A 12,551-nucleotide genomic window follows, 5' to 3' on the forward strand; every position below is an offset into this window, starting at 1 on the left:
ATTTTTGATTTGTTAAAAGACAAATAAATTATGTGCACAAGACAATTTTCTTTCTGGTTTATTTGATAATCTGGATGGCTAATTGCTTTTCACAAAGCCCCACCTTCCTGTCCTTATCCTATTAATACACTATCTCCCTCCACACCCCTCTTTCTCTTATCTTTGAGCTCTGGTAGCATCCATTTTTTATGATTGCTGTTTTCATCACTAATGACACAAGCATAAATATGCTTATTGATAAGACTGTTTTTAAACAAACACAATACACAGTATAGCATCAATAAAATAAAGACTTTTTGGATACTTTGTCAAGTTTCCACTGGGGAAATTCTTTGCTACCACGAACTGCATAAACTCTGCAATTATGTCAGAATTCAAATGTTTTTAAACAGCTGAGAAACACGGGGTTAGACTTATAAAAATGGACTAAATTGTGGAGCCAAATCCCATTCTGAGTTTTGCCAAAGCACAGACTAGAGCTCATGCCCTCCCCTGCTTGCAGGAAAAGACTTGGAAGAGGAAGACTGAACCATGGGTTCTTGACTCCTTGGCCTACAGGTGTAGTTGGCATCAGAGCCGATTAGCCAGAGGGCAAGGGAACTATTTATCTTGGTCAAGCCACAATCTGAGGGAATAATAAAAAAGCCAAGACCTGTGGATCTTAGCCTGTGCAGGCTCTACCTCCGACTCCCTGAAATAGTAGTAATATAGCTCTTGAATGCACCATGCTATCACTACCTGAACAATTTGAGCATCTCTTTTGAAGCATACATAAACTTAGGATGTTAAAAGAAAATATTTTTAAAATAATGATTAGCAGGTGTCAATATAATAAAAATAACAATAGATTTCAATTGGAGTTTAGGGTGCACAAGAAGTGAAGGTTTGGGCCCTATCAAAATGTTTAAGTTTGCATAAATTTAGACTGGGATTTTCAAAGGGAGTTAGGTGCCCAAATTCCAATAGGAGTTGGAAATATATGTTAACTACTTATGCTAAACAATCTGTTCCACCTTGTATTTAGCTATGACACCTCGCGTACGTTTCCCAGTCCTGAAGAAGAGGTTGGTGTCAGCTTGAAAGCTTGTCTCTTTCGCCAACAGAAATTGGTCCAATAAAGGATATTACCTCACCCACCTTGTTTCTCTAAAACACTTAGGCCTTGGCTACAGTGGCACTTTACAGCTCAGGGGTGTGAAAAAATACCCCCCTGAGTGCAGCAAGCTACAGTGCTGGAAAGTGCCAGTGTAAACAGTGCCCCAGCACTGGGAGCCGTGCTCCCAGTGCTGTAAGCTAATCCCCACACTCACACTTCAAAGTGCTGCCGCAGGAGCGCTCCCGCAGCAGCGCTGTACAGCTGCAAGTGTAGCCATACCCCCAGTCTTCATTGCAAAAGTCCAGTCTTATACTGCTTTTTAATAAACACTGTATTGTACCAAATATATACAACAGTCTTTTTCCCCAAGACTGCAAAACTTGATTTTTTTTTATGGCCATCTGCATACTACACACGCTGTAATTCACCCTATACAAAAGGCCAGCAGATGTCTTATACAACACTCATGTCAAGCTAAAGCCCTGTTTTGAGAGTTTAAGTAGGACATAAGTGGCATGGGGTGTCTCTATGAAATGCAAAGAAAAACCTGTGGCGCTAAATCTCAGAGCCTGGATCAAATGACTGAGGCTCATGAGGTTTGGGTTATTTATAACAGTGTAGACATTCCTGCTTAGGCTAGAGCCTGGATTCTGAAACTCGGCAAGGGGAGATGGTCTCCGATCCTGGCCTCCTGCCCAAGCAGGAATGTCTACGCTGCTATTTTTAACCCCTCAGCCTGATCCCTGCAAATTGACTTGGCCTCTGAGACTTGGCAGGAAGGGTTTTTCTTTGCAGTACAGACATGCTAATACAGGTCTTTTGTTGGTCTTCTGCTCAGGGGTGAATTTCACAGTAGCATATCAGACAGGATGAATTTGCGAAACTGCATTTCTCAAATGGAAGTTTATTCTTTAAGAAGATATTCTGACTAACGTAAAATGGCAACAGTTGCTCTCATGGCCATTGCCTTACACATAACTCCTGTCTTGCTCAGTGCTCAAACTCAAGACAAGTGAAGAATCTACAGCTAGCAGATCATGGTAATGAACTATCTGAAAAACAAAATATACAGAACTCTGGGACAATCATCTGTTGTTCTCATCTAAATTCAGTTTGAACTAGTTCAGTGAAAAAGGGGCTCACTCAATCATAAAATAATTTTAAACTAGAAAAGCTTAGTTCATCCTACATGAACCAAACTATATAAATTCCATTTTTTAGCTCCCCTGAATGAGTGATTCTAAATCATCCACCCCAGAATTCTCAACATGAAAGGGCTATTACTGTATCATTACTGCCAGCTGCCTGCTTCTTTTATGAAAAATTAGGTAGCTGCTTTTGAAATACGTTAGCTTTGGTACACATGAAGTTAAAGGAAAATAAGAACAACAATGGATTGAAGGGCTTTTATAACATAAAATATAAAATAACAATGCTATTATACAAGAACTTTTTTTAATTTTCCTAAGCTTTTAAATTAGGTTTTTCAAGTTTGAAAACTTTTTATAGAATTAAGTGTTAACAAGTGTGATGTTAAGCTAGCCGACTGTAAAAAATCCTTAGACGTGCATATGGGTAACTGGCAGTGATGGAAGAACCAATACAGAAGAAATAGATAAAAGCTAAATTGGAATTTATGGTAAAAGGTGCCACAAAAGGTTATATGTGAATGAGTATAGCACTAAATTACAAGTGATTTTCTCGTATAACTAAAAGGTCAAGGCAGTTTGCCCTACAACTGCAGTCTGCTTTAAAATTTTAATTTAGTTACTGCTTGATAAAATTAGGCCTCAAAAGTTCCAGCCAAAGGGGAAATGCAGAATTTATACAGAATCCTTTTGTTGTACCTAATCACCTATTGACTTCTATCATCCAAGGACACATTTAGCTATAGGTCCTTATTGATCAGACAGAGCTTATTTTCCATTACAAAAGGTTCACTTTGATTTGAGTTTTACAGGATTGAGTTTGGAAAGGCTAAAGGCTCTGTATTTGGTTGACCTGGAATCTTCTTCTCTTCATGAAAGGCTGACAAATCACAGTGAATCAAAGAAGAGACCTGTGGCTACAGAGGTTTTATCAGAGCCTAATCTAAGGGCTATTGTAAAACTCAATGCATAATTGAAGATTCATGAAGAACTTCCCAGATTAACAGCTAGGTTTACTATGTGAATGAGGGCTGGTCTACACTAGGGGGGGAAATCGATCTAAGATACGCGACTTCAGCTACGTGAATAGCGTAGCTGAAGTCGAAGTATCTTAGACTGAGTTACCTATCACCCTCATGGCACAGAATCGATGTCTGTGGCTCTCCCTGCCAACTCCGCTACTGCCGTTCGCGTTGGTGGAGTTCCAGAGTCAATAGGAGCTCATTCGGGGATCAATATATTGCGTCTAAATGAGACACGATATATTGATCCCTGAGATATCGATTGCTACCCGCCGATACGGCCGGTAGTGAAGACGTGGCATGAGAAATCCTGCTGAGTGACTTTGCTTCCATACTGTTTGAAGCCCATATCACCACCTTCTTTTTTATTTCAAGAACTAACTCAACAAAAATGAATCTATAGCTGTTGGTTTCTATTTTTGAAATCAAGAAGCATTATGCACTGAAACTGCCTACCTAGGCTTAAAGAAACCCATACCACAAATTCTACCAAGGGACTACATCAGAGTTCTTCCTCTTGGTTTTGAACATTTTGCTTTCTGTTTCAGAGATTTCCTTCTCAGATCTTAGGCAAGAGGAGGCAAGCTAAATACGGTGTTTGAGGTAACTCTCCCAGTGTGGAAGAGAACTGGAATTTATTTTTAAAAAATATATTGTTTGGGTTTGATGTAACTTTATATTATTATGCTCTTGAAGAAGAAGAGCACTGAAGCATTTATTTTGATGAAACAAAGTATAACAACTTCAAAAACAAATAAGGGAAAGAACAAGTCAAATGTGGGGCTGATCAATCATAGCAGTATCCCTTTTAATAAAGTGGTTAAATGGTTAATTTGTAAGTTACCTTATTCAGAGTTCCCAGTTATATTTCAAATCCATGCCAATTAACAACAAATGAACAGTCCTGCATGAGGCAAAGTTCAATACATTCCTAGCTGTGCTGTTGCTATTGATAGTGAGATAAAGATGTTATCCAGACAGATGAGCGACTGGAAAAATGATACAGAGATGGGATATTTAACTTGGGGTATGAGGGGGGAACTAAATAAAAAACCATTCAAGGATACCACTAGTGAACCACGCAGCAAAAAAGCAATCCAGAATGTCAAGGGCCATATGGACACCACACATTCTTTCAAGCCTAAGACAACTGTACAAGACCTAGAAAAGGTAACTAGTCTCAACAGTGAAGCTTTCCTTTACAGCAGTGCAGGTCCAGTGCATTTTGTCAGGCAGAGCAAATCAGGATTCACTCTGAGGGTCTGATCCAAAGCCCGCTGAAGTCAATAGGAGTCTTTCTATTGACTTCAGTGAGCTATATTTAGTGCAAAGGTGGGCAAACTATGGCCTGGGAGCTGCACCTGGCCCTTCAGATGTTTTAATCCGGCCCTCAAGCTCCTGCTGGGGAGCGGGGTCAGGGACTTGCTCCTCGCAGCTCCCAGAAGCAGTGGCACATCCCTCCTCCGGCTCCTATGCACAGGAGAAGCCAGGGGGCTCCACACGCTGCCACCAGCAAATGGGGCCAATGGGAACTGCAGGAGCGATGCCTCCGGATGGGGCAGCATGCAGAGCCACCTGGCTGTGCCTCCGCGTAGTAGCCAGATGGGGGGATATGCTGCTGCTTCTGGGAGCTGCTTGAGGAAAGTGCTGCCAAGTTCCTGCACCCTTGACCCCCTCCTGCCCTCCGAACCACTCAAGAGCACCCCAGAGCTCTCACCCCAGCCAGAGCCCTCACCCTTCCCACTAGCGCCCCAACCCGGAGCCCCCTCCCGCACTCTGAACTCCTCATTTCTGGCCCACCCCAGAGCCCGCACCCCCCATTAGAAAGGGGCCATAATATTATACACCTAATTGAAGAAACATGCGGATAGTAACTGTAAACTGTGATAGAAACAAATACTGTAGCTTATAGTATCTTATAAAGAATGTATCATAACAGAACATATAAAAGAATAATGTTATTAAAAAGCAATCACCAGCCCCACTCCCCAAATCATCTTCTCCTCTAGATTTTTGCCTTTAATAGATCAACTTTTTGAATGCTAAAGTTATTTTACTGTTACTCTGTTAATGAGTTATAAAAACTGTTGTAAACATTTGATTTACTAAGCGGTTGCTTAGCCTTTTTGCCCTGGAACTCTGCCTCAGAGATGTGAGTAATTTAAGTCCCTTGGGGGCCTGGTATAAGACATTTCTACACTCTGATTTAGATTAATTAAGCTGCACAGGCTGTAGTTATGTAACCTATTGACATTGTTTACACACACACAAAAATCACCTCTTACCTCCGTTATCTTTTAGGTGCAGTGCTATCTTGGTATCATCTAAAAAAGAAATTCACCATTACTAACACAGGAAACCTAGTTTAATTAGGTCATAGATCGCTTTAATGATATTCTAATGTCCAACAGATTTAACCATCAGAATAGACTTTGATGTTCTGCCCATATAGGGCTTGATCCTCTTCTTCACACTGAGTAGTACCTTACTCCTTTAATAGTACTAAGAGATCCAAAGGACTATCAGTGGAGTAAGGTAGAATTCAAAATGAATAAAGATATGAGCGTCTGGCACATAGCTTTTAAAAGCACCTTTTCCTTTGTCATGTATATGTAATCAGGAATGGTGCTGGAATTTCTGGTGCCCTAAGCAGAATTCGGGGGGCGGCATTTTGTGCGCTCCCCACGGGGTGCGCGGGAGCTTCCGGTTCCACTCCCATCGTGCCACCAAAGAAGGACCCTCCACCTAAATGCTGCAGGTGACAGCAGCAGTCATTGAGCTGCTCAATTGCCTGTTGCTGTTTTCCGCGGCACATTGGCAGAAGGTCCTTCTTCGGTGGCGCAACGGGAACGGAACCAGAGGCTCCGGTGCACCCCGTGGGGAGCGCACAAAATGCCGCCCCCGAATCCTGGCGCACTAGGCGACCACCTAGGGTCGCCTAATGGAAGTGCTGGCCGTGTATGTAATATAAGTATGATTATTTGTATGACTGACTCTGTAGGTCACATGACATATTCAGGACTCAGGTAGCAATTGACAGTAAAATAAAACAATTATTAACTGTTCTCATAAGAAATAATTGGAAAAATATACCAGTTTCAAAGTCTCTATATATTTCCAGATTTCTCTTATTACTTGTACATTGGATGAGCCAAATATCTGGGGCATTATTAGCAAATGAGCATTCAGGAATAGAGCTACAAATCCTGTAGTTACAGCTTCTAAACTTTTCTTGCTGCTTTGCTCTAATGAAAGTGAGTCCTTTTCATCAATCGACTCCCACCTTGTAACATCTTCAGTTTTAGGCTTAATGCTTGAATATCTTGGAAGCCAGAAATGTTCCTGCTAGAATCATTAAAAAATTCTGGCCACTCTGTACACCTTCCATTATATTAACAGGCAATTCTGCTAGAAGAAGAGCTGCCATTATATTTTATAGTTGCTACTTGATTCATTGTGGGTAGCTTTTCTATCCAGCTGAACTTCTACCAGATGCAGGAGGCTAGACTATCTTATCTGCAGGATGGAAAGGTTTAAGCTCTGAAGTCAGAGGAACAGCTACAAATGTGAGTTCCCATATTATCACTCAATCTTGTTACTTTGCTCTGGGACTCTAAAGAAAAGGGTCTTTCTGGAAAACAATACTGCAGTCAGTACTGGCGCAAAAGGTTAGTGCCAAATATCAAAATAAATCTTTAATTTTGAGTGTCTCTGTTTTCGGATGGCCAACACTGGACCCTCAGGACCTGTCCCAAAGCTCACTGAAGTCAATAATGCGAGTCTCTCCATTGACTTCAATGGGCTTTGCTTCGGGCCCATATGGCCTGATTTTTCCGATGAGCACCAATAACCTCCTAAGCTTCATAACTGTAAATTCTTTTAAATGTTGACTGTCTTTTACCATATGTCTGTACACCACCTCACATAGTGAAGCCTCCAACCTTGCTGGGACCTCTAGGTGTTACTGTAATACAAATAACTCCAACTGAACATAGTGGGAACAGAGAATTGGCAGTCTCTGCTGAGACAAAGGCCAAGATAGCAGTAGTGGCAGCCAGGATGTAGCAGTTAGAATTAAGAAGCTCAGGCAGAGCTGTCTGAAGACACAGAATTTGCGTCATTGGTCTAAGAAGAAAAATTAGGGCTTTGGTTTTCATCACTATCCAAGCTTCTTGTTTTGGAAACATACAAAGCCCTTCAGATATTTGCTCCATGCTAAGTTTTCTCCCTCCAAAAACCAAAACCAAACAAAGAATACTCCTGCTTCCTCCTCCCTCCCCCGCAAACTTGAACAATCAAAAGATTTGTTTTCTCCTTAACATTGTAAATAAGATAAATTTTCATTATGGACTAAAGCATTCCATAGTAAGCTACCTTCTGTGGGCAGGCTGGTTGGCAGGTGGGATGTAGTGGCTCCTTTGGTGGTGGTTAAAACTCTGAACCTCGTGGTAGTTGGCTGGAGAGAAGTGGTGGTATGAGGGGGCTTCTCAGTTGTGTCCACATTCTTCTCACAGACTTTATCTTTCGACTATTGAGAAACATGAAAAACAAGCCAGAAGAAAATTAGTTTTTAGTGGAGACCATTTATCACTGAACTAAAAGTCTGAATATGGACAAACTGCCAAGCCAGAAAGAATAAAAATGGAAATTAAATCAAGGAATATTTGGAGAGTTTATTTATTTATTTTTAAAGTGAAATACTTTGCACAGGGTTCTGTAGAACGACAGGTATTCCATTGAACTGGAAAATTTACAATGCCTAAACTGTTGATGACAAAGCTGTGACGGCTCTGAATACCAAATGCATATTATTACTGCCACAAAGTTTTAACATCTAAATTCATCACTAGGAAATTACTTTTGGGGAGAGGGTTGTTCTTTTTTTGCTATTGTGGTTGGAATGCACACTTCAATCAATCTTTTTTTCTGGGTGCCATAAAACATGTCATAGCAAAATACATATCTGAGTAAAATAAAAATACTGAAAATATGGTATAGCACAAAAAATAAGGTATAGTTAATTGTAATTTTTAATTAATTACATGTTCCTTGGAAATTACCAAAGACAATAATAATTATATATATAAAATAGCTTTACACATAAATAGTTACCTTTGCTTTTTATTTTTATATAATAAATCACATAAGTGAGTATGTACATATGTATACACAGACACACATGTATACATTTTGAACTCAAGGTCACATTTATATATTCAGTGGGAGTAAAGATTAAAACCTTTTTTGTTTTGTTTTGCTTTGCATTGCAGTGCATCTATAACACAGTTTTGCAGAAAAATATTTCCAGCCAAACAGCAGCAAATATATGAACTAACCCCGCCCCACACCTGGCATACATCATCCAGTTCAGAGAGTTGTCAACTCTGCTTCCTGGCAATGTGTTCATCTCGTGTACTTCAAAAACAAGTGTGTATTGTTTCGCTTTTGATATGCAAGGTTATTTTCCTGTCCTCTCGTCCCTCTACCCTTTCTTTTATAAGAGCAAACTAGGATTTCAAATGAAAAAAACCAACACCCTAATACTAACCCCAAAACAAACAACCCTTCCACCACCTTCCATCCCCACCTACAAAAACCCAGCCCAAGCCCTTATGTTAATATTATATATTTAAATAGAAAAAAAATCCCCAGGAGATGCCAAAGATATGGTTGCTCTCCTAGTCACAAAACACAGTAACTCAATCAAATTCAACCCCATGTTAGTAATATTTTTGATAGGTAGGTTGGTATTATGTGTATATCTAAATATACAGGGCCAGAAAGAGTGCATCCTTTATAGGTGCCCAAGGGAGGGAGGGGGCATGAGTATCTCTTCTCTCTCCCTTTGCAGATCACTGAAAGAGGCCTTGTGCTCTGGGAATGCAAGCCTTTCACAGAGCTAGCATTACTAGTACAGATCTTGATAAAGAGGGGAGAGGTCACTAGCCAGCAGAACTGGATGAGTGCAGATAGGAGCTGCCAACACAATTTGCCCAAGCAGTCAGGGTCCACCAGCATTCCCCAGAGCTCAGGAAGGCATTGTATATGCCTGAGGCAAAATGCCTCCCAGAGGTCCTGGTGGGGTGTGGTGGCACTATGTGACCCACAATAATGGTATTTCAGGCTCTGGCTGAGCCTCTTGTGTAGGGTTATCTGCTGCTTCTGCCAGTTCAGGCTCGCTGGTTCCCTCTGGCATTGGACTTGTAGATGGGTTTGTAAGCACTGGACTCAGTGCTGGCAATGGTTCTTGTGCTCTTTGCTTTGCCATTTCTGGTTCTGGGACTGGCTTTGGCTGGGTCTCTGAGATTGGATCCACTATGGCTGTTGCAGTCGTTGGCAGGGGATCCAGTTCCACCACCTCTGTCTGGGTCTCTGGTCACACAGACGGGGCCCTGGTGGAGGCTCAGGAAAGGGCTGGGGGTGAAAGCTTGCTTAGCCTGGCTACAGGTGACCATTCCCACCCTCTTGGCTAGCTTTACATGGCTGGCCAATTCTTCCCCCAGCAGCACGGGGATGGGATAATTATCATAGACTGCAAAAGTCCACATTCCTGTCCAGCCCTTGTACTGGACAGGCAACTTGGCTGTAGGCAAGTTTAAAGAGTTTGACATGAAGGGTTGAATTGTCACCAGGGCTTCTGGGCTGATAAATTTGGGGTCCACTAAGGATTGGTGCATAGCTGACTCTATACTTCAGTGTCCCTCCACGCGATAACCTTCTTCCTGCCCACACTCACAGTTTCCCTTCACTCTGACGGTACCTGGGAGGCATCTGGGCCTGAGGACCTTGGGTGTGACTCCAGCATAATGAACTGCACTCTGTTGGGGTTCTTGGGGCAGCTGGCCTTCACATGCCCCAGCTCATTACATTTAAAACATCCCCCAGCTGACTGGTCACTGGAGTGAGGTGGATTGCTGGAGACGGATGTGGTAGGACGATAAGGTGTCTGGGGTTTTCTTTGGGATGTAGGTGGATCCTTGGGTTGCTCCCGGTGATATGGTTTTGTTTTGGGTTGCCCCTTCTGATACTCGCTCCAACTGCTACTAGTTTTTTTCTTTTCTGCCACCTCTACCCATTTGGCTCCAATCTCCCCCACCTCTGTTACAGTTTTGGGTTTCCCATCTAGGATGTACCTTTGTATTTCCTCAGGAACATCCTCTAAGAACTGCTCCATTTTCATTAGGAAAGACAGATCTTCCAGAGATTTAACGCTTGCTCCTGATATCCAGGAATCCCAATTTTTTTCAATCTGGTAGGCATGTCAGGAAAATGCCATATTGGGTTTCCACTTTAAGGCTCTGAACCGCCAACGGGCATGCTTGGGTGTTAGCCCCATTCTGATTCTGGCCTTGTTTTAAAAAAGTTCATAACTGTTCATGTGTTCTTTAGGCATTTTAGCCGCCACTCTGCTAAGGGTCCACTGAGCTGCGGCCTCAACTCTACCATGTACTGGTCTGTAGAGATGCTGTACCCATGGCAGGCCCTTTCAAAATTTTCTAAGAAGGCCTCAGTATCATCGCCTGCCTTGTAGGTGAGGAATTTTCTGGATGGGAAGCAGTACCTGGAGAGGGGTTGCTAGGGTTGGCTGGTATATCCTGCTTAGCCCTTGCTAATTCCAGTTCATGCTTCCTCTCTCTTTCCCTCTCCTCCCTCTCTTTTTCTTTCTCCTCCATATCTTTTTCTTTCTGCTCCATTGCTCTCTTGTGGGCAGCCTCCTCCCTCTCCATCAGTCTTTTATGTTCATTTTCTTTCTCTGTTGCTTCCAGTCTAGCCAGCTCTAGTTTAGTTGCAGCTTCACTGGTAGTCATTTTCCTGCTTTCTTGAGCTGGGTCACACCCCCTCTGCAGTTCACTGAAACTGGGATGAACTCAGCTCAGGGCTGCTTAGTTAACAGAGACATTCAGTGTTCAGCCTTTCTAAGCTAGCTATACACAAGAGGTAGAAATACAAAAAAAATTCAGCTTGTAAACTCCTTTTGCTAGCGGCTTGCTCACAGCTTGAAACCTTCCCTTCACAAAGACCCTTGTTAAAAAAACTTAATACCTCTGCCTTCAGGCAAAGAGAGATAAGATCTGCATCTACCTTTCCAGCTAAAAAGGAGAAAAAAAATCTTACTGGCTTTTGGTTTAAAATGATCCCACCGCTCTGCCACCATGTCAAGGTTCCTTCCCCATTCTGAACCCTAGGGCACAGATGTGGGGACCTGAATGAGGATCTTTAAGCTTAACTACCAGCTTAGATCTCGTTTTGCTGCCACCACCCAAATTATTTGAGTCATTTGGGAAACTCTGTCTACCTCCTCCCCAGACTATCTCCCTCCCAAGTACTATAACTCTTCCCTGGGTAGCCTTGAGATACTCCTCCACCAGTTCCCTGGTGAACACTGATCCAAACCCTTGGATCTTAAAACAAGGAGAAATTAACCATTCCCACTCCTTTCCCCCCCAAATGACTGGTGAGTCCCCTTGGATCTTAAAACAAGGACAAATCAATCAGTTTCTTAAAAAGAAGGCTTTTAATTAAAGAAAGAAAGGTAAAAATCATCTATTTTCACGATGGAAAATAACTTTACAGAGCAATCAGATTCAAAGAGTCCAGAGGAACCCCCTCTAGACTTAGGTTCAAAGTTACAGCAAACAGAGGTAAGCCCTCTAGCAAAAGGAACATTTACAAGTTGAGGAAACAAAGATAAAAATAACACACCTTGCCTGGCTGTTACTTACAAGTTTGAAATATGAGAGACTTGTTTAGAAAGATTTGGAGAGCATGGATTGATGTCTGGTCCCTCTTAGTCTCAAGAGCGAACAACCCCCAAAACGAAGAGCACAAACAAAAACCTTCCTCCGACCAAGATTTGAAAATATCTTGTCCCCTTATTGGTCCTTTGGGTCAGGTGTCAGCCAGGTTATCTGAGCTTCTTAACCCTTTACAGGTAAAAGGATTTTGGTGTCTCTGGCCAGGAGGGATTTTATAGTATTGTACACAGGAGGGCTGTTACCTATCCCTTTATAGTTATGACAATACACCTGAGGCAAAATGCCTCCCAGAGGTCCTGGTGAGGTGTGATGGCACTGTGTGACCCACAACAGAGGCCTGTGGCCATCAATATCCTTCCATGTGAGACCATTCTGTGAGGTTCCGCCCCATACTGATAGATTTACTAACATAAGAACATAAGAACGGCCATACCGGGTCAGACCAAAGGTCCATCTAGCCCAGTATCTGTCTACTGACAGTGGCCAATGCCAGGTGCCCCAGAGGGAGTAAAGGTAACAGGCAATGATC

The 12,551-nt window shown here is 42.2% G+C and overlaps 1 protein-coding gene across 2 annotated transcripts in view; it reads right to left on the reverse strand.

The window, feature by feature from the left end:
* Positions 1-12,551, reverse strand: part of PLXDC2 (plexin domain containing 2) — a 462,666-nt gene that overhangs the window by 44,814 nt on the left and 405,301 nt on the right. For both annotated transcript variants that reach the window (XR_012655203.1, XM_075062304.1), the window contains exons 11-12: positions 7,641-7,794; positions 5,552-5,590 (exon numbers count right to left, since the gene is read on the reverse strand). Coding sequence is in view for 1 of the 2 variants with exons in the window: in XM_075062304.1 (XP_074918405.1) it covers positions 5,552-5,590; positions 7,641-7,794 (193 nt within the window). In the remaining variant the exon portion in view is untranslated. The remainder of the gene's footprint in view (positions 1-5,551; positions 5,591-7,640; positions 7,795-12,551) is intronic.

The sequence above is a fragment of the Chelonoidis abingdonii genome, chromosome 2, assembly GCF_003597395.2.
Source record: "Chelonoidis abingdonii isolate Lonesome George chromosome 2, CheloAbing_2.0, whole genome shotgun sequence".
Lineage (NCBI taxonomy): Eukaryota > Metazoa > Chordata > Testudines > Testudinidae > Chelonoidis > Chelonoidis abingdonii.